We start from the raw sequence: 26,318 nt of genomic DNA on the forward strand, positions 1-26,318 counted from the left end.
GGCCTGTGGGTCCGCTCGCTGCAGGGGCCACATGCACCCAGCCCAGAGCCACTGTGGGGTCGGGGGGAAGCCCCCTGTCTCTGCAGCTTCAGGTGCTTCCCATGCTGATCAGAGATGTGGGATCAGAAGTCTTCAAAGCTCCGTTGGTAATCAGTGAGGCCAGTGTGTGTTTTATCTATATGAACAGCTCTTAGAGATTCCCTCTGACCTGTTCCTGATCCTGTTCGCAGGGCGCAGGTTCCTTCCTGGAGACGGCACCTTGCTTTTTAGGCCCTCACTGACGTAACTACAAACATTGATTCCAGTCCAAACTCAGCTATGAAGCCTCCAAAATGGGGTTTAGGGGGTCCTGCACCCCAGCTGCCCCCCTCTTCCTTGCTCTCTGGGGGTTTGGAGCTGCAGTCCTTGCCCTGTTTTAGACATACAGCTTTCTCCTTTGAAGTATAATTTACATACATTGAAATTCAGATCTTAATTGTACTGCATAACAAGTTTTGACAGTGGCGTACACCCGAGTAACTCACACCCCCGTCAAGATCCAGAACATTCCCAGCACCTCAGAAAGCTCCCTGGTGCACCTGCCCGCTGAGTCTCCCCCCGCCCCTTCTGATTGCCCTCACCTGATGCGTCTGCCCGTTCCTGAGCATCGTGCCCATTCAGTAAGTGGCCTCCTGTCTTGTTCTGTTCACTCAGCGCTGTTGTTGAGCCCCCTTCATGCTACAGGTGTACCTGCCGTTGACTCCCGGGTGTGGCCGAGTGACAGCCCATGGTGTGGATCTGCCACCACCGGTTTGCCCATTCCCCAATTGATGGACATGTGAGTTGGTCCCACATTCTGGCAATTACGAAAAAAGCTGCTCTGAACATTTGTGTGCACGTCGTTCTGAGGACATGTTTTCATTTCTCGTGTCCGTACCTAGGAGTGAAATTGCCAGCACCTAGGGCACAGCTGTGTTTAATTTCATAAGAAATCGCCAAACTTAAAACGCTGTCGCCCCATCTCCCACTCCCCGGCTGCCCTGGCACGCTCGGCTGACTTCCCAGCGTCGTGCGTCGGTGCCTCGGTCCTCGGCAGCCTTGCCCCTCTGTGCACTTGTGCTCAGACCGGGTGCCCACCCCAAGTGCGGATGTTCCCCTCCCTGCACATCCTTCCTCCCTGGAACTTGGTCTTTCAAGGTTCCCTTGTATCCACCACTTGTCTCTAGTCCCGTGGAAAAGTATGGTTTTTATTCTGAGTGTGTCCTCTTGTTACCATGGAGCACAAGGTCATTTATGCTTTTGCTTCTGTGTTAGAAGTGGACATCCATGGCTTTTGTCTTGAACTTGAACAATCCCATAGAACAGCTCTATCCACTAAAAGTATAATGGGAGCCACGTGTGTGATCTCGTATCTCCTAGAAGCCTAGTAACCAGGATAACCAAAACATTATCATTTTGACATGTAACTAATTTTTTCAAATATCAGTGAGATGTTTTACCTTTTTCATACTAAGCCTTTGAAATCCCATGGGTATCTTACACTGACAGCGAGTCTCAGGTGACATGGGCCACATTTCACCTGCTCACCAGCAGCAGGTGGCTGGCAGTCGGTCCAGCACTCAGAGGTGGCTTTGGAGCTGCGGAGAGCTGAGTCCAGATCCCAGCTCTGCCTCGGACTTGCTGTGTGATTTGAACAAGCCACTCTGCCTCTGTGTGCCTTGGTTTCCTCCTCTGTGACATGGGACTCATCTCTAGATTGTGGTGGACAGGACGTGCCTGTGGAGCTTCTCCCTGACGTTGCTCTTCTCTTGGGGCTTACTTCTTGGCAGGACGTCTCAGGGACCTGGGGTGGAAGGGTTGTGGGGGGACAAGGGACCATCCGAGTATTGAGAAGTGGGGTGCCATGCCCTGGAGCATGGTTGGCACAGCGGAGGCCCCTGCAGGGAGCAGCCTCCAACCGGGTTGGCTGCTAGCACCTTCCCTGTCCCCAAAGACTCTGCCGGGAGGAGCCCTCCGGGGGCAGGGTGGGGGTGACGAAGTGGGCCACCGCTGTCCTGGCGGAGACTCTGGCCCGTGCATCTCAGCAGGGAAGACGGCAGCATGCTTCTTCACTCCTGAGAGGTGTTCTCCCCTATATTTAGCCTATAAGGATTTCCCCCCCCTTAGTACATTTAACTCAAAATCTAAAACTTATTTTCAACCCATTATTCATTTCCAGCCAGAAGTGCTGTTTCTTCTAAAACTACCACAGCAGAGAGAACAGAATGTTGAGTGTCTCCCGAGGGCAGCGGGCCATGGTCACACCGTCACCACGCACCGCACCCCACGTCTCTGGGTCCAGCTCAGCGCAGGCTCTGCTTGAGGCCTGGGCGTCCTTGATGGGGGAGGAGACGGGGCAGGGCCACACCCTCTAGAGCAGAGCAGCACTGATCCTTCACTGCCCCCTGAAGCCGATATCAGCATCCCCGTTTTGTAGAGCAGCTGAGGCTCCCGTTGCTTGGGTGCCCTCCCCAAAGTCACAGCTGCCTGAGGCCGTGTTGTCCTCCCTCTCACGTCTCCCTTTTTTTCAGGGATCCTAGGGTCTGGGTATGTGTCACGTGCTTCTCTTTGGACAGTCCGAGCAGCCCAGTGTGGACCAGTTAAGTGTCCCTGTTTTGCAAATGAGAAAACCTGAGGCCCAGGGAGTTTGCGTGAGTTGTGCAGGGGTTTCGGCCCATCGGCGGCAGGGATGGGGTTTGAGTCCAAGTCTCTGGGCCACTTTCCTGCAGCTCCGGGCGAGTCACCCGGGAGCTCGGGGGTGAGGGCAGGGGCAGGAGTGACAGCCGGACTGGTCACCATGACTCCTTGGAACCATCACTGGCAGCTTACACGTGTGGACATTTGGTCGGCGTGGCATTTTTGGAGAAGCATAAGGCTGCGTGGCTCCTAGGCCGTGTTCTCCCCAGGACTCACGAGGTGAGGATGACAGCCCGGGGTGGCAACGTGAGCCAGCCCAGCGGTGATACTCTGGGGTCCCAGGTTTGGGCGGGGCGGGGGGCGAACGGCCTACAGTCCCTGAGCAAGGACCACGACTACCCGCAGCCCCGACAGGGCAGCTGCTCTTTCCTTATTGAAGAAGCAGTCCCAGGAAAGGGACTCTGATTGGCCGCTGGGTCACGTGCCCATCCTCTAGGCCAATAATAAGTCCCAGGTAATCCAGGGCTGTGATTGGCCAGGTTGAGTCATGTGTCCCAGCCCACCACCCACCCAGTGAGTTCATGGCGGGGCCAGGGGAGCTTCCTTCTGCAGCGTGGGCTGTGGGTAGCATCACCCACTGTCGTTGAGTGAGGGTGAAGAAGGGCTGATGGCCTGGCATGGGAACCGGGAAGGGCTTTCCAGGCAGGGGGCACTGCGTGTGCGTGCATGTGCGCGTGTGCCAACACTTGTGCGTGCAAAGGCGTGGAAGCTTGAAGAGCGTGTCCCCGAGTCCGCTGGCCCGATCTCCTACTGTTCTCTCATCCCTGTACTTCCTGTGGAGTGGGCTGGGGGGTGGGACTTGCAGACCACCATTCCTGGGGACACTGGCGGAGCCTGACCAGGGTACATCCAGGAGGGGCATGCATTTCAGAGGAAAGGACCCCAAAAGTCTGCTCAACCATTTACCCAGGGGTGAAGGGAGGAGCCCCGTAAGAAAGCTGGTTGGCAAGAACTCTCCGGCACAGCGTCGAGTTTTGGGGCCTCGGTTTTCTCCTCTGTAAAACGGGCCGTCGTCTATGCCTCACAGAGCAGTGGGAGGAGTAGCTGAGAGAGCGCGTGTAAAACACCCCGCATTGGGCGCCTGGGTGGCTCAGTCGGTTAAGCGGCTGCCTTCGGCTCAGGTCGTGATCCTGGAGTCCCGGGATCGAGTCCCGCGTCGGGCTCCCTGCTCGGCGGGGAGGCTGCTTCTCCCTCTGGCCCTCCCCCCTCTCATGCTGTTTCTCTCTCGCTCGCTCTCCAATAAATAAATAAATAAAATCTTTAAAAAAAAAAAAAAAAAAAACACCCCGCATGGTACCCGGCAGGCGGTGGGTGGGCAGTAAACCTACGTCGTACGGTCATGTCGGACTAGTGCAGGACTCAGGCTGCCGTCTAAAGACTGGACGCATTTGCTGTTGGTTCCCTTCTCTTTCTCTTTCAGCGCTGTCAGAATTATTTCTTCCAGGACTCAGTTTCCCTCCTTGTAAAAGGGAAGTGTAGTGAGATTCTATGAGGTCATATCCGTTGAAAGTCAGCCTGGCAGCTTAAAACACTCAGCAACTGTTGGTTCCTGTTCTCTCTCTTTTTTTTTTTTTAAAGATTTTATTTATTCATTTTGAGAGAGAGAGTGAGAGAGAGCGCGCAAGCAGGGAGAGGGGCAGAGGGAGAGAGAGAGAATCTTAAGCAGGCTCCACACTCAGTGTGGAGCCCCACGTGGGACTCGATCTCACGACCCTGAGGTCATGACCTGAGCCAAAATCAGGACATGAATCTCTTAACCGATTGCACCACCCAGGCGCCCCCGTCGGTTCATGTTCTCATATAAGAAGAGGCTCTTGCCTGAGGCATCTGCCCCCATGAAGTCTCAAAGCTGCTGCCAGGCCTCCATCCTGTGGGGTGTGAAGGTTAGACATCTGTGTGGCACAGAAGTGCCCGGAGATGGCTTTGGCCCCTTCCTGTTGCCTGCAGCCTCGCAGGAGACGCTTGGGCTCCCGAGAAAAGTCCTTTGGGCTGAATGGTACCCGGAGGGAACGGCGTAAGGGAGCCTCGGCCCCAGGTGAGCTTGCTGAGAGGATGGACAATCATGCTGAATCTCCCTCTGTGTGGCCCTGTGCTTGGGGCCTCCTGACAAACCCACCCCCATCCCCTAAGCCGATGGATCATCCTGGGGAGGTGGGGAGGCCAGAGGGGGGTTCTGGTGGGCTGTGGCCAGCCTTCCTCCTCCTGTGTGCTCGCCCTTACCTGCGGCGTGTCTCGGCGAGGCTGGGGGCAGTCCCCAGACGTGACCTGGTAGAGCCCGCTCAGCGTACAGTGGATCTGGCATCCAGAAACCTGTCCGGGAAAGAGTGAGGATCACACGGGGGTTTCTTTCCTGCCAAATGAGCGTGCCGGCCCAGGGCTGGCCTTGCGATGGCGCTGCAGGGGCCGTTGTGGCACCTGGCACGTGGAATGCTCTGTGGCCAGGCTGTCACCGCTCCCACCACATGTTCTGCCTGAGGCTGGGCTCATCAATGTCAAGTTCAGAAGATATCTTCTAGCGCTCTGCCTGACCATCTCCCCTAGATGCTGGTGACCCCATCCTAGAGATGGGGAAACTGAGTCAGGAGGTGAGGCAATGGTCTTGAGTCACTCTGAGGGGGAGGTGGCACCGGGATTGTTTCCATTTGGCATGAGAGACCCTGGGACCCCTCCCTTCCCACCACACAGGGCCCCATGCTAGAATCCCCACCATGGCTGTCACCTCCCAGGTGCGGCCACCAAGTGTCACAGTCCCACTCTGCCCTGCTCTGGACAGGCTGGTGCTGGGACGTACCTCTGAGGGGGAAGGGGTTTGGCTTGTGCCTTTATTAAGCACCTCCTATGTGCCAGGCACTGCGTTCCTCTGTCTTCCCCAGTCCCCCTGTGTGTCTGAGATGGCCATGCTGAGCCCTTGGGGGACGCTGAGCTCCTCTCTCTGTGTGTCCTCCCCCTGCCGTCCACAGCCTGGTCTCATCCTGCAGGACAGGGTCAGGAGGAAGAGAGGGAGGGGTAGGGACAGGGTGGTGGGGGGACTGTGAACTTGAAGCCTGAGGGCCAGGGTCCCCTCCCAGGGTCCACGCCAGGTCCTCTCCCAACTGTCTCTCACCAGCTGCCACCTGGGGCAGGTCACTTCACTCCCTACATTTTTGTCATCTATATATCCATCGGGGTCCTGATACTCATCTCCCAGAATTGTGGCGCACAGAGGTGCTGTATCAACGTCAACCCCCATGCCCTCCCTTCCCTGTGGGCAGGAACCTCCCATCCACCTCCATCTGTGCTGGCTGAGTGGGGGCCGAGTGGGCGCCGAGTGGGGACAGGCTCACTGGCTGGCACCTCCAGTTCTGAGTTAACATTCTAGCCCAGCACCTGCTTAGAGCCTGTACCCCCACAGACTGGGTGGGAACCTTGCCTTGTTTACACCTGTCCACACGGGATGCTGCTTCCCCAGCTAGAACCCTGGTGGAAATGCATGGTCCTGCTTTGAGGGGGACTCAGGAGCCCCTGGGTTGCTGGAAGGTTCTGTATCTTGGTCTGGGTTACTTGGGTGTAGACATTGGTCATAATCCATGGAGTTGCATGCTGAGCTCTACACCATTCACTGCAGTAAGTAGACTGTGTCTCTGTTTTGCACATTGGGGCCCTCTTTTGGAAGGCAAGAGTGTCTGGGTCACTGCCCAGGGCGGGCTCATTCTCGGAGAGGTGGAGGAGCGCTAACCCAGGGCTCCGTGCAGATGGGCCTCCCCTAAATTAGATTCCGGGCTGTCGGAGGTGGCAGGGTGAGGAGGGAGTGTGCGTCCGCCAATCGCGTATGGAAATTATTATTTTCCCGAGATCTGCAGGCCAGTGGGGAGAACACTCCCCATTGGAAGCACCCCCATCAATTGCATTCGGCGGTCACTGTGATTTGTTTGAAGACGGCCTCCGGATCCGAGGGCCCAGGTAGCTGCTCCCAGGCCTCCTGCCAAGGAGCAGACAAATGCTCCATGTCCCAGAAAGCAGGGGGCCTGAGGCCAGGGGACAGGTGGTCTGTGGGGACCAAGGCCCGGGGAAGGGCAGGCACCAGCCATCCCATGCTTCCCTCTGGCCTGGGGCCCTTGTCCCCCCCTCCCCACCTCCCACCTCCTGCCTTCCCTACTGCATGTTCTCCATAACGGCAGGGTCTGGGGGACTGATGAGAGGAAGGAAAAGTAGCCCCGGGCTCTTCCCCATGGCCGCGAGGCTCCAGCCGCTGTCCCTGGGTCCTCTGTGCCATAGGCCAAAACCAGGCCCTCTCCAGGGCTGCAAGGCCACATCTTCACGGGGGCCGGGCTCCTCCCTGAGGGGACCCCTGCAGTGTGGGGGGGGGGGGCAGCCTGCTCTCGGGCCTTCTAGCCAGGGGCTTCCATTCCAGCAGCCCCCTTTAGGGAACAGGGCCACCCGGCGGGCCAGGCAGGTGGTCCTGGGCCGGGGTCCTGGCTGGCTTCTGTGCTTCTGAGTCTGGTGCTCTCTCAGAAATGGCACTTCTTTCCCAGTTTTGTGGGTGTGACGCGGCTGCTTTAGCTGGTCCCAAGGACAGCCCCAACCGCAGCGCGGGCGCGGCTTCCCAAGGCTGTCTGCCGTGAGGAAGCTTCCAGCACGCCCCCGCCCCCACCCCCGCCCCCACCTGTGGTTGCCAGGTACTTGTGGCCGGCTTTTTTTTGGCTTACCCTCAAGATCACAGCCCCCAGCCCTCAGTCCACAATGCCATTTAGAGTGTATATTTCCTGCTAAATAGCATAAAATTACACCCTTTCAAGTTAATGCAACCACTTTGCAACACAGACTGCTGAGAGGAGGGTTTTAAATGTCAGCGCCGAGTAGCCGCTCGTGTTTTCTGGGGCTTTCCGATTAAGAACGGCCTCCCCTGGAAGGACCTCTGCATTGGTTAAGTGGCCCTGGGCAGCCTGCCTCGGCTGGCCCGCTCGGTCAGGGTCACCGGGACCCAGTACGGTTCCCCCCATGGCGCACTCAGTAAATGGGTTTGCTCGGAGGTGCATTGTGTGCAGCATCTCCGGGTCTGAGCTTCAGAAAACGTCTCCCTGCGGGGTTTGGAGAAGCTGGTTTCGGAAGAGCGTTCTTGTTGTAAAGACCCAGCATTAGTCTCCTGAGAGCCCCCTTGGGCGTAGCGCCCGTCTCCCTGGAGCTGTTCTGCACTGGGGACCGACCACCTCCCAGACCCCAGGAGAGAGCAGGATGCCCAGGGCAGGGTCGGCAGGTGTGGGTGCCCCTGGGCAAGAACCTCACAACACAGCCAGTCCTGGGGGGGAGAGCTAAACAGGCCTCCGCACCGCTGTGGGCTGCTCAGGAGTTCTGCCCGTTTAGGGAAGCGGCCAGCCAGCAATCCATCATGTCAGAAGAGATGAGAACCACCTACAGCCTCTTGTCTGCCCCAGAGGGCTCTGCCATGGCTCACAGTCCACACCTTACCACCTGGCCTCAGGTCCGACCTCCACACAAAAGCCCGCTTCCTTCCTGGCTACACCATCCAAGAGCCTACAAAGACCGATGGCTCCCCATCACCCACAGGGGATGGCCAAGCTCCTGGATGTGGCATTCAGGGCCCTGCCTGACCTTCTACTCCTCCTTCACTACCCACCTTTGGCTTTGTGGTCCAGTCCTCCATGCTTAGAGCCCCTTGATGCCCCTGTTTCTGGTGCCCTCGCCCCTCCTACCACCCACCTGTCCCTCCTAATTACCATGCACTTACCTGGCTGCCCACTTGAATATTCTGGTTCATCCTTCAAGGCCCAGCTCAGACACCACCTCCTTCAGGAAGGCTTTCCACTTCCTCTCTGTACAGAGCCCTCTCTGCCTCCTTTTATGCTTATTTTTTAATTACAGATACACGAAGGGAACTTTAATAAATCTCCATATGTTTTCTGCCCAAATGAATAAACAGGCATTTTGTCACATTTGCTCTGATCGTTTTGTGAAGAGGTAAAACAGGCAGAAGGAGGTGTCCTCCACGCCCCCTCCCTCCATCCCTCCCCTCCCTTCCCTTCCCCTCCCCGAGGGCAACCACAATCATAAATCGGTTTTGCGTGTTTATTATACATCAGCAAACCACAGTCGGGCGGTGCTTGCTAGACGGGAATGGTGTCCGGTGTCGTGCAGCACTTGTGGGTGTTACCCGGGGCGTGTCCCCATGCTCAGTGGTGACACGTGTACACATCTGGCTTATCACTCTGGCTGCTGGGAGCCGGAATGTTCTCTCCATCGTAAGGACATTATAGCTGACCCATCCCCTGCCGATGCACAGTTCGTTTTCCCCGAGGCAGGTGCTGTCCTGCAGCCACTCCCATCTGTGTCCCCAGCACGCGTGGCCCTGGGGTATGTGTCCGGAAGGGGACCTGCAGTCCTGGGCATGCGTGTCTTCGCTTCATCGGGCAACCCCCTGGCCTCTCCCTCTCTTCCTTCTTGCCTCGGTTGGTCCTTGACGCAGATTTGTGAATGGAGGAGCCCTTGGAATGATTCACGCCTCCTCTGCTCCTCTCGGGTCCTTTGAGCAGGGAGGGCGGTTCCCGCTTCCCCTGCTTCAGACAGGAGGTGAGAGGGACACTTGTCAGGAGCCAGGCCAGCAGGGGAATGATATTTGCATGCAGGTTGGCTGGCCCCAGGGACCATGGCTCTGGGTGGGTGCCCAGTCACAGGTGTAGACACAGACGACGTGGTCTGGGAGGAGCAGGGACTCCCTGGATGGGACAGCAAAAACAGGTGTGCATTTCCCTGGGTTTCACCCGAACCCCCAGTGGCCCCCGATGGTCCCGCATGGACGAGCTTGGGGTCAGCGGGAGCCGGCGTGGGGGCACCGGGCTGGGTGGGTGGTCGTGGCCGGGCCAAGCGGGAGCTCGCTGGCTGCACGCGGAGCTACCTGAGTCCTTCCCTGCAGCGGTAAAGGCAGCAGGTGGATTTCATCGGTGAGTAATAAACTGGTTTCACACAACAGCAAAAGTGGTGCTTCTGTTATATTAATATTTATTGGCACTTCCCAACGTTGGAGCTTCCTTGTTATGTTTGCCCCACTTCGCGGCCATTCTCTGAAGACGGGACGAAAATCACAACCGGAGAAGCCACACAACCACGCGGCTCACGTGGAGGGACAGGAGGCCAGGCCACCTTCCCGGGGGCTTTTGGGTGGCTCTGGAGGCCCAGGGCGGCTGCCCCACTTTGTCACCCAGCTGGGGGAAGGTGGGAGCCACGTGGGGGGCAGGAAGCAGGAGGCCCAGCTCCGGTCAGCTCAGCACTTTCCCAGCTGCTGGAGAGGCCTGAGAAACAGGAACGTGCCCTTCCCTGCTGTCCTCAAAGCTGTGCTCGGCACTCCGGACCAGCAGAGAGGGTCTCAGACCCGTGTCCCCTCCTGGACAGCGCCCTCCCAGACGAGGTGAGCGAAGGTCACAGGGGACGTGCCCGGATACAGGCAGGAGGGCTCCGGGGCAGCTCCCATCTTCTGGGTCCGCAGTGCTGGCCAGAGCCCAGCCACCACGGGGCGCAGGGCTATGGAGGGGGCCCCATCCGGACCCCGGCTCTGCCGTTCACTGACCCAGGTGCCCAGTGAACCACAGCCCCACTGGGCCTGTTCCCCCCTTCGGAACACATAGGGTCAAATAAGGAGAGGGACAGTCACGCACTTTAGAAACACTTGTCTCTCGGTGATGTAGCCTCCTTCCGAGAGGCCACCGTTCCTGTGATGAATTCCAAGGTCATTAAGGGTCAGCCTGTGACCTGGCCTTGTCTCGGTCCCCTTTACAGGGTCACTTTCTGTTCTGGTCACTGACCACACCATGGGCACCCAACCCCGCCACCCGGCCAGTACTCATGCTGGCTGTCCGTCCTCCTCCCTGCCATCCTGTCCCTGAAGCGGCCTGGGGGAGGGGCTCACTGTGACCCCGTGCCCACGCCCCCTTGCACCATTCCTGTGTCAAGGGAGAGGAAAGAGGAGGGGTCTGGACACTGAGTTCCACTGACTTGCTGCCTGTCCTGGGGGTTGTGGCATGCCTGGGGGAGGCAGACGGCCACCGAGGGCCTGCGAGCTGGCGGCACTGAATTCTCTATCAGTTCTGGTGCTTTTATGCTGCTGGCCGTGGCTGCCGGTCTCCCTCCCGGCTGTCCGTGGGCCAGGCCCCTGCTGGGGGGCCGTGAGGAAAGCACAGGTGGACACCTGTCCATGGACGGTGCCCGGATGTGGTAGAAGGTGTGACGGTCACTCTTCCCATTGTTGAGCATTCGGGGCTGACCTGCGGGGTCAGGTGGGCTGGAGCCGGGCAGGACAGGGCCTGGCTCGAGGTGCTGCAAGGGAGATGCCCTCCCATCCTGGAGGTGGGCCAGCCCCCACCGCTGGGTTTCTGTCTGTTTCAGGAACACATTGACATGGCCTGGACGGGGCCACCTCAGAAACCCCCTTGGTCCCACTGAGAGGGCAGCTCTGTGAGGTCTGGAGTCGTTCTGGGCGCAGGAACCAGAACCAAGGCCCGGAGGTCGGGGAGCAGGTTTGCACGTGTGTGGAGAGCGGGTTCAGGTCTGCCGCCTGTGTTTGCAGGTGTGAAGGAAGAGCCCCCTGTCCCTCGGCAGCTTCCTGAGCACCGCGGGAAGCGTCCCCGGGTTGGACACTGGAGGCCTGAGACCCTCCTTGTTTGATGACAGACATCACACACCTTCACCAGGTTCCTGCTCGGGCCGGACCTGGGCTGGCGACTCCGGGAGCTGCAGTCCCACAGGGGAGCAGAGAGGTGCAAGCCGGTTCTGATCCATCAGGTCAGGGGCTGGGATGGGAGCAGCCGTTGTGAGGCCGGGCCCACCACCCAGTTCCTGGGGCCAAGCAGCTTGCCGGCCAGCTACCCAGTGGGTGCTCCAGGACGTTTGCTGAACGACCAAGGGAGTCAAGGGGGTCCCCGTGGGGGTGGGGTGTCCGGTGCTGCCCAGAGGTCCAGGGAGGCCACCAGGGGGGTCTTGGCCACGGTCGCGGGACCCGCCACAAGGCAGGTTGAAAGCACCTCCACCCAGTAGGGGCGTGGCCCCGTGGCTCACCCCAGCCTGGGGTTCGGGGGAGCCCAGCAGGCAGACCTGCTCCGTGGTCTGTCCTCTGACACAGAAGGAAACACCGCTGATGGGAGCGCAGGCTGGAAGCCCGAGTCACAGTAGTGCTGGTTTCCTTTACTACTTACCCGCACGGCTGGGCCCCCGGGTGTTCTGCTCTGATGGAGGGTGGAGCCAGGTACGCACATCCCATCTCAGAGTCAGGGGATGCGGATGAGGCTTCCCCAGGTTCGCCCAACAAGAAACGGGCCATGCCAGGATTGGTACCCGGACAGGCTGATGCCACAAGTCCTGTCCCTCCCTAATTCTGGGCAGGCTGGAGGGGATGGACCCTCCCCTGCCCCACCACCCAGTGCTCAGCATGCGGACCCCACGGCGCCCACTCCCTCTGCCCCTCGCGTGCCCCATGCAGCGGGATCTCTTCCTGTTGCTGATGAGGAGACTGGGCACAGAGAGCCAGGGGGCCCCACGCCGCTGGTGTCAGAGCCAGTCTGTCCCCAGCACGTGGACGGGCAGTGACACCTGACACCTGAGCTTCTCTGACGCTGCCCCAGGGACTCCGCCGATGCAGGAAAAATTTGAAGTTATCTTTGACTTTTATGACCCTTTTTCTTCCTATTAAGATGCTTAGAGCTGTAAGCGTAGTCATAAGGAGCTCATTTATCTTGACGAAAGTGTGGCTATAAACTACGTGGTCCTCGTGAAGGAGCCACCAAGATGATTGTCTCTGCTGGTATCGATAAATTCTGACACGGAGCAGGAAGGTCAGCCCCTGCCAAATAAAATGCCTTTCAGCTTGTTAATTAAAGCTTTATAAGGATGTGGAAGCACACATTCTGGGGCAGGCCTCAGAGAGAAGCAAGTAGCTGGGGCTTGGAGGGGGCCCCCCGAAACCTGCCTCGGACAGATGGGGAGTGGGCAGTGGTGGCAGGTGACTCGGGTGTCCTGGGACGAAACCCACCGTCCCCGGAAGCGGGAGGTGGGGGGCCCGGCTTGGCAGCCCCATTGGCAGCAGACTCCTCCTAAAAGCCCGGGACTTCGGGCTTTGACCCGGGAGCCATCCCGTCTTTGGGGCTCCTCCCGATGCCCTGGCACAGAGGGACCCCGACACACTGTAGCATGGTCAGGTGCCCCTGACTGTTGGGTGTTCTCGCTGATGGAGTAAGCAGGTGAATGCTGTTTGTTCTGTGGGCGGCCTGCAGGCGTCCGGTCACTGCCCTGTGGCACATTGTGTCTCTTTCTTGGTAACTGAGTGTGGAGAATGAGGTCAGCGAAGCTCCCCCTGTCCTTCCCTCCCCACCCCCACCCGCCCCGACCTCAGGGTCTCTGCCTCCAGCAGCTTCCATCCACCCGAGTCTCTCTGGGTCCCCGCCCTTCCCCTCCCGGACAGTAAATTCCTAAGGCACATGGACGGAAGTCCGACAACGCATGAGAGAGAGCCAAGTGCTGACCAGGAAGAAGGCTTCGAGCCCATAAGGCACATGGACAGAGAATCAGGAAAGTGCCCAGAACAGAGACACATGCACCAAAGTGGACACCCAGAGAAACGAGTGGCTGGTGCATAGAAACACCCCCAAAGCAGACACACATGGCAGCCCTCACACCTGTATGCTGATGGGCTCAAAGACGCACGAAGACTGGATGCACACGCAGGGGGTGCACACCCCTCATCTGGAAGGGCTGCCCAGCCACTCCCACAGGTTGGCGGCATCCGGAGGGCTTGTATGGGGGCATCTAAGCCAGCAGGGAATTCCCAGGGAAAGTCGGTTGGCGCCTGTTCTCTGGCTCCCATAGGTGTTGGGCATGTATTTCTGCGGCCCTAGGATCTTCTGGCCAGCCCCCATCTACGCAGGAATCCCTGCAGTCTGGGGACCACACAGCTTCACTCATTGGTGACATCAAGCGCCTGTGTGGGTCTCTGATGCAGAACCTGCGAAGGGACAGGCCGGCTTCCTCTCAGCCTGTGGTCTCCAGGTTGGCAGAATCCCCTGGAAGCTTGTTAATCAGATGGGGCTCCGTGCCTGCCCCCACCTGTCCCGCCTGGGCCGGCGCAGGGATCCGATGGTGTTGCTGATTGCCTGCAGGCCTGGGCTGGGGAGGGCAGAACCTTGTACACTCATTCCCATGCAGAAGGTGGGGCAGAATCTTTTAAAATGTGGGCATCGGGCGTGCTTGGGATGTTCTTCTAGCACTGCTTACCGAACCGTGCTGGCGAGAGACGGAAGATGGTGCGATGGATCGAGAACCTTCCTCACAAATGGACCACGTCTGTCTTTAGTGCTCTCTGCTTTGCACGTAAAGCTCTGTTCTGACAATTGTCCACAGTGGATTTCCAGTTAAATGTGGGGGATTTGGCTCTGTGCAGAGAGGCAGGCAGCTGTCTTAAGGCAAATTCGAGAGGCGGGAGGAGCCGTCCCACAATCAGGAGTAGCAGCTCTGTGGTTCGTGGACCCTCCGCCGTGTCCTCTGGGGACGGACGAAACCAGCACCAGGATCAAGATGGTGAACACATCCTTCCCCCTTCAAAGTGCCCAGTGTCTTTCATCATCCCTTCCTCCCATCCCCTCATCTCCACATAACCTCTGACCTGTTTCCTGGTCCTGGAGATGAGTTTACTGTTTCTGGAATTTTATAGAAATGGCATCATACAGTATGTCCTCCTCTTTTTTTAATTTATTTTTATTTTTGGTGCCTGGCTCCTTTCATTCAGCCATACCATTCCGAGGTGCCTCCCTGTGGTTGCGTGTATCAGCTGCCCCTTCCTTTTGATCGCTGAGCGATAGTCCACTGGGTGCAGAGAGCACTGGCCATTCGGCCGTGGGCCTGTTCCCGAGCCGGGCCGCTGTGGGCAGAGCTGCGGCCGGCATTCCCGGGCGAGTCGGGACAGCAGAGCACCCACAGACATTCACTGCTCGCCGTTCTGGAGGCTGCAAGGCCCAGATCACTGCGCCGCTGTGCACGGACGAGGGCCCTCTCCGGCTGGGGGACTTCTCGCTGCATCCTCACATGGGGTCAGGGCTCCCATGGGGTCCGGGCTCGTGGTCCCTCTGGAGCCTTTTTTTACAAGATATTAATACCATTCCATTCATAAAACTCCACACTCCTAACTTGCGCACCTCCTAACACCCCCACATCGAGAGCCTGGATTCCAACATGTGATTTTTTTTTTTTTAAGATTTTATTTATTCATTTGAGACACAGAGATACAGAGAGAGAGAGAGAGCATGAGCAGAGGGAGAGGGAGAAGCAGACTTCTCGCTGAGCCAGGAGCCCGATGTGGGGCTGTCTATCCCAGGACCCTGGGATCATGACCTGAGCGGAAGGCAGACGCTTAACCATCTGAGCCGCCCCAGGCACCCCCAACATGTGATTTTAGGGAGACACAAGGAGAGCACAGCAGGTACCTTCTTATTCTTGCTCCATCCTCCTGCTGCGAGAGAGAGAGAGAGAGAGAGAGAGAGAGGGAGAGAGGAAACAGAGAGAGAGAGAGAGAGGGAGAGAGGAAACACGCCCCCATGACCCATCACCTGTCAGGGCTCCTTGTCCACACCCCGTCACCCTGGGCCTTAGAGTTTCAACACAGGAATTGGGGTAGGGGGACATAAGCATTCAGTCCATAGCACTAAATCTATGTTGAACTTCATGAGAAAGGGCCAAGCTGTTTTGCAGTGTTCTTGTCCCATTTTATGTTCCCAGGAGCAGTGGATGAGCTGCCCCATAGGATCACCAGCTCCTGATTTGGTCCATCTTTTCAAATGCAGCCATCCAGTAGGCGGGTGGCCCGGTAGCTCATTGTGGTTTTAATTTGCATTTCCCTAACAACTAATGCTGCTTAGCATCTTTTCACGTGCTTATTTGCCATTTGCCTATTTTCTTTAGTGAAGTATCTGTTCAAATCTTGTGTTCCTTTATTTAATTGGATTGTTCTCTGATGATTGTGGTGTTTTTTTTTTTTTTAATTTATTCATTTGAGCGAGGGAGGGAGGGAGCACAAGCTTGTGGGGGGGGTGCGCAGAGGGAGAGGGAGAAACAGGCTCCCGCTGAGCAGAGAACCAGATGCGGGGCTCTAACCCAGGATCCTGGGACCATGACCTGAGCCTAAGGCAGACACTTAACCAACTGAGCCACCCAGGCGCCCCTCTGATGATGGCATTTTGAGAGTTCTTCTATATAGTCCAGATGCCAGTTTTTTATCAGAGAGGTGACTTGCAAGTGTGTGTTCTCAGTCTGGGGCTTTTCACTCTCTTCACACTTAAGCTTCAGGAGCTTTTAAATTCTTTTGTAGTCCAGTATGTTAAACTGTTCTTCTATGGATCAAGTTTTGGTGTTATATCTAAGGCTCTTTGCCTAACCAAGGGTCCCACAGATTTTTCTCCTGTGGTTTTTTTCCTAGTTTTCTAGTTTTAGGCTTTACCTTTAGGTCTTGGATTCATTTTGTTGTTTATAAAAATAATTGTGCAAAGTATGGATTAATGTTGATTTTTGTTGGCTTTTAGTAGATGGGTATCAATATAAAAAACCTTACTTGTAAAAAAGGAAGTCGAGGACTGTCTTCTGGACGATGCCATCCTGTTTCTTTCTCTGGTATCCAAAATGTCTTGCGTGATGAAAACATACTTTTGTGGTTGTGAACTCCTGATGGAGAAAGGGAAGAGCCGAGTTTGCTGTCCCCCTGCTCCGCCAGGTGGTGAGAGCCGCGCACCTGCTGGGCGGCCCCGGTGACCTCAGCGCGGTGTCCCCGGTCCCGGCTCAGTGCCCCCTCCTGTCTTTCAGGCTTTGGGAGCCATCACTGCAGTGCCTGTCACGGGTCCTCAGGTCAGCTCCTTGCAGAGGTTGGCCGGGCAAGGAGTGGCGGTGCTACCTCAGGTAAGCAGCTCGTGGTGGGCCCCGGGGGGTCTGTCTGTTCATCCCCAGCCCCTCAAGCACTGAGGTTTTAGGCCGGCACTGCGCTGGGCAAGGACCCGCTTGGGCATGCCCCTTCCCCCTCCTGCCTCGTCTGCCTGTCGGGAGGAGGCAGACTTTCCGACAAGACCCAGTTTTTATGATGAGGAATTGCAAAATCATTTTAGTGGGTCTGGACCGGGTTTTTTTTTTTTTTTTTTAAGATTTTATTTATTTATTTGACAGAGAGAGAGATAGCGAGAGCAGGAACACAGCAGGGGGAGTGGGAGAGGGAGAAGCAGGCTTCCCGCAGAGCAGGAAGCCCGATGTGGGACTCGATCTCAGGACCTTGGGATTATGACCTGAGCCGAAGGCAGACGCTTAACGACTGAGCCACCCAGGCGCCCCCTTTTTTTTCCTTTAATGCAATAAACGAAGCTGAACTAGAGTAGGACAGAAAATATCAAGATGCACCTTAAATGTGGTTTCTTGAATAGCTTGTTTCTGGACTGGGTCATGAGGTAATAAAGATTTTAAACCATGGATCAAGACAGTGCGAGAAACTCTGCATAAGATGATTCATTCGGGGAGGCAGCAAGATGCTAAGCCAGGCGCCCTGGCTTCGGTCCACGGCATCCTTGACTGGGCTCTGCACTTCGGACAACTCACCTGGCCTCTTAACCTGACCGAGGCTCCCCTCGTGCAGAGGGGCTGATGCAGGTGTGTGCTTGGTGGCCGCGAGGCCGGATCCAATGGCACAGCGCCTTTTTGGCCATGCCTGCTAGTGGTTAACCAGTGCTCAGCCTCGAGCGAGTGTTGTGCATGCCCTGGTGGCTCGGGGGGAGGACAGTGCCCGAAGGATGCCCCTCGCTCGAGGATGATGAAGGGCAGCTCTTGTCCTGGTGACAACCTTTCCTGAGCGCCCACCCGTGCTGAATCCCAGCAGGCCCGGAGAAAGGAGAGTGTGTAGAGGGTGGGATAGGCCAGGAGCCCCTGCGGCCCTCCCGGTCCCTGCCCCAGTGACAGCGCTCCGTAGGCCCCTGTGGGAGGAGGCCCGGCCTGGGTCTGCACACGTTTCGTCTCCAAGTGGCACCGGCTGAAAGTCATGAGCTCTGGGGTCCCCCGAATAGGTTTTTTCTGGGTTGGAGGCCCCCATGCTCAGAGCCCAGCCCCTGCAGTCTGGGCACGGCTCCCCCACATGCAGAGCTGGGCTTACATGGTGTTTCCCGGCCAGTGTGAACCAGAGTGACCGGGGCGACAGGGGGGGATGCTGCCGACAGCACAAAACGGCTTCCCTTGACCTCGTAGCGGGGGATCCTCATTAACCACCACTCGCCCCATCTGCCCCCACCCGTCCTCCGCAGAGGCAGAGTGCAGCAGTCACCAAGCTGGTGGCCATCTGAGGTTCCCACGTTCAGTATTGGTGTTGGTGTCAGGCTCTGATCCTGACCCCACGTGCCAAGATCATACGACTTGGCGGGTCCCCTGATGGGGGGAGGCCCTCGTGGTGGAGCGCCCACTTGGCGGGGCCCAGGGAAGGACACTAGAATCACTAGAATTGAGGCCGGCTCCGCGGCAGACACTGGGGAGGAGAAGACAGACATGATACCAGCTTGACTGAGGGGCACGCGGCACTGAGGTGACCTGCGCGAGGTCACAGAGCCCCATGGGAGCCACCCGGAGCCCCTCCCTCCACGAGGGTCACTGGCCATGGTGGGGGTGCTGGGTACCGAGGCAGGCTTCTGGAAGTCCTGAGTGCGAGTTCCGCTCCCCCAACAGTGACGTCTGGGGCGTCGTTTTTCTCCTGGGCTAAGTCCCTTCCTCTCCAGACCTCGATTTGCTCATCTGTAGAATAGGCCAATACCTACTTCACAATGCAGTCACAGTGGGGCTCAAATAAGGTAAGAGAGGGCGCGTCCTCTTCTGCCTCCTGGTCCCTAAGAAGGTGGCGCTAGCGCAGGTCTCACGGGGTTGGCGTGAGGCTCATTTCTGGTTGCAGGAATGCTGGGATGTAGCTGCCAGCTGACAGTTGGGATGCACGCATCACTTTGTGCATTCTCCCCACCCCCAGCGCACAGATGAGGTGCGTGCCCGAGACCGCACGGGCCCCGGAGGGGCAGGATGGGCCGCAGACGAGCCGTCCAGAGCCCTGGCCAGAACCACGTCCTAGCCACCTGCACCTGCCTTAACTCTCTGTGTGTGGGCCTCTCAGAGGGTGACCTGTGGCATCTCCTGCCTACAGCATGATGGCTTTCACAGGGAGCACAGCGGCAGCCCCCTCCAGGTCAGGAAGCCGACTGAGTGGGGCCAGGAGCCCCCACGGCCCTCCCGGTCCCTGCCCCAGCGACAGCGCTCTGCGGACTTCTGACGTCAGAGGGACCTGACTGGTCCACGTGCCGCTTTCCCACCCCTCCTTCCCTGTTCTTCACCGTCTTATCTGAGTTCGGCTGGAAGGGGCTCGGGCCCAGAGTTGAGCCCCAGGGCCTCTCCACTGCTGTCCCCTCACGTCTAACATGGGAGGTCTCAGAGCCCGGCCACGTCAGTGCTCCAGTCCCCGCTGTGTTCAGGGCCGCCCCATCCACCTGCTCGGGCATCTGTCTGACCATGCACCTGTCCCTCCCTCCCCAGGTTAGGCCAAAGACTCTGATTCCAGACAGCCTCCCCGTTGCCCCGGGCCGGGACCGGCCACCCAAGCAGCCCCCGACCTTCCAGAAGGCCACCGTGGTCAGTATCAAGAACCCCAGCCCAGCCCTCCCCACCGCCAACAACACCGTGAGCCATGTGCCAGCTCCCGGCAGCCAGCCCCAGGCCCTCGCTGAGCCCGCCGCCATCGCCTCTCCCCTGAGCAGTGCCGGGGTGGCCTACGCCATCCTCACCACCGCCCCCAGCAATGCCGCCGCCGTGGCCCCCAGCACTGCCGTGTCTGTGGTCAGCGACAGCGTCAAGGTCCAGCCCCTCCTCATCAGTGCCGACAAGAAGGTGGGTGTGTGCCCGCTCACGCTGGAGGCGGTTGCCCGAGCAGAGCGAGTGAGTGGTTGGCGGGAGGACCCGGGAGCCCCTCGAATGAATGGGGTGCGAAGCGAGGCGTGAATGAGCGTCACGTGAGTGCGTCCACGCTGGAGGGGATGGGCTGCGGAGGAATGACCCCGCACGGGAGGAGGGCTGGCGGTATGAGCGGGAGGGGAAGTGAATGGATCAGCGTGTGAATGACGCGGTGCGGATGGATGGGTGTGCGATTGAGCGAACACGTGGCTGGATGGATTGATATCGGGGGAAAAAGAATGAGTGGTCAATGGGTGAATTACTTCCCTCTTTGGAATCATGAATTAACCAGTAAGATGTGTGGCCAGATGAATTCCCAGAAGAGGCCCGTCCTGGTGGTCGGTCTCTGGCTGGTATAGTTGGGTGGTTGAGGACTTTGGGGGATGCCCGGTGCCGGAATGGAAAATCTGTGATTTCTTGCCGAGATTTAAAACTGAAACTGAGGTCCTCTCCCTGTCCCCCTCCGAGCTCCTTGGGGATTGGGAGGTTTGAGGCCTTTGGGGCTGCAGGGCTGCGTGAAAGGTACCGCTTCATCTCTTCAGCCTCCTTTCCTCTGTGCCCAGTTTGGGGCCTGCCAGGCTGCCCCGCTCTTATCTGGGGCCAGCGTCCCTCCCTAATTTCCAGCCTGAAAACTGGTGCTCCACTTTCGTGCACCTGGATTTTACTGCACATAGCATATGTCTGGGAGCGTTATGCTTCTGGGCCCTCCCGCCCGTGGACGGGAGCCCCGGGGATGCGCAGTCATCACAGGATGTGGTCGGATGGGGAGACATGTTCCTCAGGACCACACCCAGTCCCCAGGCGGTGCTTCGCAGGTGTTTGTGGGATGCCTTTGTGGGATGTGTGTACCCTTTTCACTGCAAGCTCACCAGCGTTCAGGACTGTCATTTTAAACACTTTTTGCTCATTTAATCGGTGCAAACAGATGCTCGCTGTTGAAAGTTGAATTCCTTTGGTTATTATGAAGCTTGAATATTTCCCCCATACTTTTCAAGAATTCTGTCTCCTTCTGTGTGACTCGTTTGAGAATGTTTTTTGCCCTGTTTTCTACTGGGTATCTTAATGTTTTTCTTCCCATGAATATAAAGAGGGGCATTTTTTTTTTCATCCAGAGAATTCTGGGGTTTTAAAATTATGATACAAAGGAGAACAAAGAGCCCTCCCTTAAGCCAGCAGAAAAACAGATGCATTTTTTCTTCCTGTTTAGGAGCGTCAAATTCCCAAGACAGTCACGTTCTTAGGGGGAAAAATACAAGTTCAGGTTATTCCTGGCTTGGTCGAGACCCTGGCTGACTGCTCCTGGTGAATTCCTTCCCCTGGATCTGTGAAAGATAATGATTCTTTCCCAATATCCCATCCAAAAAATTAATAAAGTAGTTGAGCCACAGATGGAGGGGACTCCCACCCAGGGAGGGGCTGGGCTTTGTAAATTGCTTTCAGACTTCTCAGCCTCAGACCCTTCAATCAAACCAAATGGTAGCCGTGAACCCCGATGACAGCTGGCTGAAGTAGGGCCACTCTGGGCCTTGCTGAGCAGGGTCCAGAACCCACCTTCCCCTTCTCCACCCCTACCCTGCCCAGACCAGGTTTGAAAGCCTCGGACATAGTGTCCTGGGGGCCCAAGGGACAGGCTGGGGAGGGGACAGGCTGGGCAGTGCACTCAGACAAACCCCTGATGAGCTCAGGTGGCAAATCTGAGCCCTCTTGACCTCAGTTTCCCTGCACTTGAGCTGGAGATAAAGAAACCAATGTCTTTTGAGTCTTTGCTTCCCGAATCTTCACCACCTCCCTGGAGGTAGGATTGCAAGGAAGCTGAGGCTCAGAGAGGCAAAGTGACCTCCCTGAGGCCACACAGCTGTGACGTGGTAGCACAGGATTGAACCCAGGCTCTTCTGGTTCCTAAACCAGGCTCATACTCAGGCAGCCCTCACGGTGTAAGGGGCTGTCCGGAGGCACACACCCTGGGTGCAGGCGCCCCATGGACCAGAGAGCTGGGTGCAGGCTTCCTCGTTCCTCTGTAATCCCAACTTCCCAGGCCCCTTGCCGCTCTGGCCCCCCTGGCTCCCCTCCCCCTCCGCAGTTGCTACCCCTCACCCCCACCCCTCTGCCACACCTTCCAGGTCATCATCATCCAGCCTCAAGTGCAGACGCAGCCTGAGAGCACGGCAGAGTCGCGGCCGCCCACGGAGGAACCATCTCAGGGAGCTCAGGCGACCAAAAAGAAGAAGGAGGACCGGCCCCTGAGCCAGGAGAACCCCGAGGTAAGGTGGCTGGGCTCTGGGGGTTGCCGTAGGAGGCGGGGAGCCACCCTGTGCAGTGGGAACTCCTGGTGAGGACTTGCCCGGGAGCCTCGTCCTGGTCTACTTTGCCCACGTGGTGGTGTGGGGCAGGGGTTAGCACGGATTCTAGAACCAGGGAGCCTGGCTTTGCATCTCGTGCGGCCAGTGCTCTAGCAGGGTGATGGGTAGAACCTTCCAGAAATTGCACATTAGTGCCACCCCCCATCATCCCCCTCATGGCGCCATCCTAATCCGTGGCTAACACAGAACCACCTGCTCTGTGGGGGCGTAAGAGGCCAGCAGCTAATGCAAAGTCATTCTTTGTTAACTTCTGGTCCCAGCAGGTGACCCCTCTTATGTTACTGCTTGCGTCCTCTGCCATCCCGGGCCACAGTCAACACTTTGGGCCTTTTCCCACACAGCTGCCAATTCTCATTCATCCTATAAGATTCACTTCAGACATCCTCTCCTGCCGGCAGCCTTCCCTGACCACCTCACCTCGGTGGGCAGAAGAGGCCCCTCGGGGCTCCTAGAGCTCCTTAGGATTCTTTTTATCAACATGCTGTCAGTATCGAAAGAAGTCAGTCTTTCATCCATTCGTTATTCATCAGACATATCTTAGAGTTGGCTCTGTGCCGAGGGTCGGGACGCCGAGCTGGGGCAGATGGAGTCCTAGCCCTAGGGGACCTCACTGCTCTTGGCACAACCACTAAGACTTCAACTTCGGCTAAAAAAATCTCAAGCGTCAGCAGAGAATTACAAATCCAGAGCTGTGGGAGGTGCAGGGAGAAGGAGAGAGCATGTTTGCACCCAGAAGGACTGGGGAAGGCTTGGCAGAGGAGGGGTGGGATCAGCACGGCCTGGGGGAGCAGGTGGGGCTTCAACAGAGGGGCAGAGGCGGGGGGGTGGGGTGGGATGGCGTGTGGTGCAGAGGGCGCTGCCTAGGCCGACGCATGGAAGGTGGGAAGGCACTTGGCAGGCCAGGAGAGTCGGCTGGTCTACTTGGATCACAGGCATCATGGATGCCCGAGAAATTCTGAGCACGGGGTTAGAGGGACGCTGGAGCCTCATCCTGGAGGACCTGCATTGCATGTAGGCCACCAAGGTGGAACTTTATTCCCTGGGCAGTGGGGAACCACAGACTATCTTTGAGCAGGAGAGTGACTTGATTATTGTCCTTTGAGGTGTCCAAAAAGCCTGCAGAGAGTCAGAGTCCACTACTTGCTGAGGCTGAGATGGAACCAAGTCTGGTCTGTAGCCCCGGGCCCTGTTTGTTTCAAGAGGCACTCAGTTCCATTCCTTGGTGCCGTGGGAGCACCTGCTGTATGCATGGTGAGCCCCGGGCCGGCTCGCAGCCTGAGGCTCCCACACGCACCCCTCTGTCCTCCCGTGGGGGGGTTGCGTTGCACCCATTGCGTCCTCGCAGGTTTTCTGGGTGGATTCTCTGTGTTCTCTCAAAGTATATCAGAGCCAGTTATTGTGCGTTTATACAATTAGTATAATTACGTTTAACTACATAATTAGTGTAAATACATGTAATGACTTAAATAGAACTTGTAATTACAACATGTCCTGGTGTAAAAATCCTTATTAAACTTTCTTTTTAAAGAGGTCTGGGAGCATTGTGTGGTGCAGACGCGGGGCTTTGTGGCGCCCTTTGGAACGTGTTCACGAAGAGCCCAAGTTAGGAGCACTTGAGGCCAGAGCGGCAGCTGCCCCAGAAACTTCATCAGATGAGCCGGTTGGAGCCCTGGGGTGGCTGGTGACAATCGGTGGCTCCCGGGGCTGCGTGAGCAAGCCCTGAGCGCCCGCAGCTGGCAGCTCAAGCTGCCCGTGGCGGGCCAGCCTGGTGGTGGAAAGGAACCTCCGGTTTACCAGCAGCCCAGGACCACTCCAAGGCTCTGCCTGCTCTTCCCTGTTTGAAGGCTCGTGGCCTTCTTTAGGACAGAACTGTGGCCTTTTCTGTGCCACCCATTATCCTGGCCTCGGGCAGCATCTGAGTGAGACTGGCCACACTGAGACCAGCATGTGCCTTGCAGGGGGGCATCCAGAGCAAGGGTCCCAGCCCCATATGAGCGCTGACTGCAACCCCAGGCCCAGCCACCTCTCTGGGCAAGACTTGTGTGCACAGATGCTCCTTCCCTCCACGCCACCCCTGTTACCACGGCCCCCATTCCTGCCCCATCCCTCCCTGCCCCTGGATGGGTGCCCCCCCTGTGTATTCTCCCGGCAGCTAGAAGGATCTTTCTAAAATTCAGAAATAACCGAGTCACCCCCCTTCTTGAAACCCATCAAGAGCGGCCCGGGCGGGCTTCTGATGTAGCACTCCGCTGCAAACGCACAAGAACAGCAGATAAAATGTAGGAACGTAGGGGTGCCTGGGTGGCTCAGTCGTTAAGCGTCTACCTTTGGCTCAGGTCATGATCCCAGGGTCCTGGGATCGAGCCCCGCATCGGGCTCCCTGCTCAGCGGGAAGCCTGCTTCTCCCTCTCCCGCTCCCCCTGCTTGTGTTCCCTCTCTTGCTGTGTCTCTCTCTGTCAAATAAAATCTTTTAAAAAAAAAAAAAAAGACGGAGGTGGAGTCAAGGTCAAGTGCTGGGGTCCAGCTGGCGACAGGAAGAGACCACAGAGATGCAGCTATGCATTGCTGTGTCCCAGAAACACAAGCAGTGAGCAGGACTGATGCCCAGGCCACTGGGCTCCAGAGACAGAGTTGAGTGAGGGTGACCAGGAAGGGCATGGCTCACACGTGGCCAGAGGTCCCAGAAGTTCTCCAAGAAAGAAAGGCGCCAATCTGAGCTTGAGGCCACAGCTGCCCCCAGGGTGAGGGGCAAGGCCAGGGTGATGGCAGTCCTGCCCAAAGGGAGGTGTGAGCAGGAGGCAGAGAAAATAAAAATGCAGAATAAAGAGAAAAAGGAGTTGTACCCAAAATGACCCTGTGGACAGAATTCCAGAATCCATGCAGCAACCCCTAAGGATGGCAGTCAGAGTCAGCATCTGGAACTTGAGTTGATTCAAGAGGAAGTTAATTTTGTGGCATACTCTAGCAACGACTGACACATAAGTACGTTTAGGATATCAGGCAAGTTTTTTTCAGAAAGGAATAACATCCACTTGAATTCAATAAGGAATAAGGAAGCAAAAAATATGAAAAATAAAGTAAGATCAGGTGAACGTAAAAATTGTTTGAAAATCTGGGAATGAAAAACATGGTAATTGGTTGAAATTTAAAAAGGTACTAGACAGAATGAACAGGCATTATTAGTGCTTTAGAATACACCACCACAGGGGCGCCTGGGTGGCTCATTAGGTTAAGCATCCAGCTCTTGATTACAGCTCAGGTCATGATCTGAGGGTCATGAGATCGAGTCCCACGTCAGTCTGTGCGCTGGGCGTGGAGCCTGCTTAAGATTTTCTCTTTACCTCTTCCTCTGTTCTACCCATGCCACCAAAAAAAAAAAAAAAAAAGAATACACCCACAAATATAGCACAGAGATACAAAGAAGCAATAATTTATAATATATATGGAATGAAGTCAGTTCACTGGGCAGATGCTTTTGAACTGCTTCCCACCATCCTCTGCACAGAGCTGGTCCAGGGACATTCAGCTCCTTCAGTGACCTTTAATAAAAGGAGGCATGGGGCATAACATCATTGCAAAGCCACCCTAAGGAAAAATAGGGAAAAGAGAAGCATTTTTTTACCAGAAGATAATATTCATTAGATTAAAAAAAAATCAACACCTTACTATGAATTCAAAGAGAGAGAACAGTAAAATAGTCACCACCAAGGAAGAAGTTACAAGGCTTAGGGGAGGAGATGGCTGAGTGGCCACCATACCAGAGAGAACGAAGCGTCAGCTGGAATCATTCCTGGAAATAAATCTGTAAGTGGATGAGCTCAGGGGGCCCTAGACACAGCCGAGGACAGGGGACACAGGCACAGAGGAGGTGGGAGCGAGCAAGCAAAGTACACACAATAAAAAAGGAAGAATGAGTTTTTAAATAGTCAAGAGTGATCCCGACAAAGACAAGCAAAGAGGACACAGCCGATGTGTAAGCTGAGGCTTCTGGAACAGATCCCAGAATTACGGAGCCAAGTAGAGGAAGTGATGCTTTGCATTGCCCGCGGTGATGTGGGTTTGACTCTACTGTGTAGGCAGTTGGGTCCCATTTCTTTTCCTCAAGTGAATGTGGGCTCAGGTTATCTCCTGTGGAAGAAGTGGTGGCAGGAAGGGGGAGCTTGGGCTCCACGTTGCTGGTATTTGCTCAGCCTAGTCTTTCCAGGTGGGGTCAGCGAGGCAGATGCCAGTACTGGGGGGGTCCCCGAGAGTCCCTGCCACCATGCAGTC

The 26,318-nt window shown here is 56.8% G+C and overlaps 1 protein-coding gene across 2 annotated transcripts in view; it reads left to right on the plus strand.

The window, feature by feature from the left end:
* Positions 1-26,318, plus strand: part of PHF21B (PHD finger protein 21B) — an 88,011-nt gene that overhangs the window by 50,099 nt on the left and 11,594 nt on the right. For both annotated transcript variants that reach the window (XM_044915770.1, XM_021687799.1), the window contains exons 3-5: positions 16,540-16,632; positions 19,276-19,626; positions 21,810-21,950. In XM_044915770.1, coding sequence (XP_044771705.1) covers positions 16,540-16,632; positions 19,276-19,626; positions 21,810-21,950 — 585 coding nt within the window. The remainder of the gene's footprint in view (positions 1-16,539; positions 16,633-19,275; positions 19,627-21,809; positions 21,951-26,318) is intronic.

The sequence above is a fragment of the Neomonachus schauinslandi genome, chromosome 5 (genome assembly GCF_002201575.2).
Source record: "Neomonachus schauinslandi chromosome 5, ASM220157v2, whole genome shotgun sequence".
Taxonomy (NCBI): Eukaryota; Metazoa; Chordata; class Mammalia; order Carnivora; family Phocidae; genus Neomonachus; species Neomonachus schauinslandi.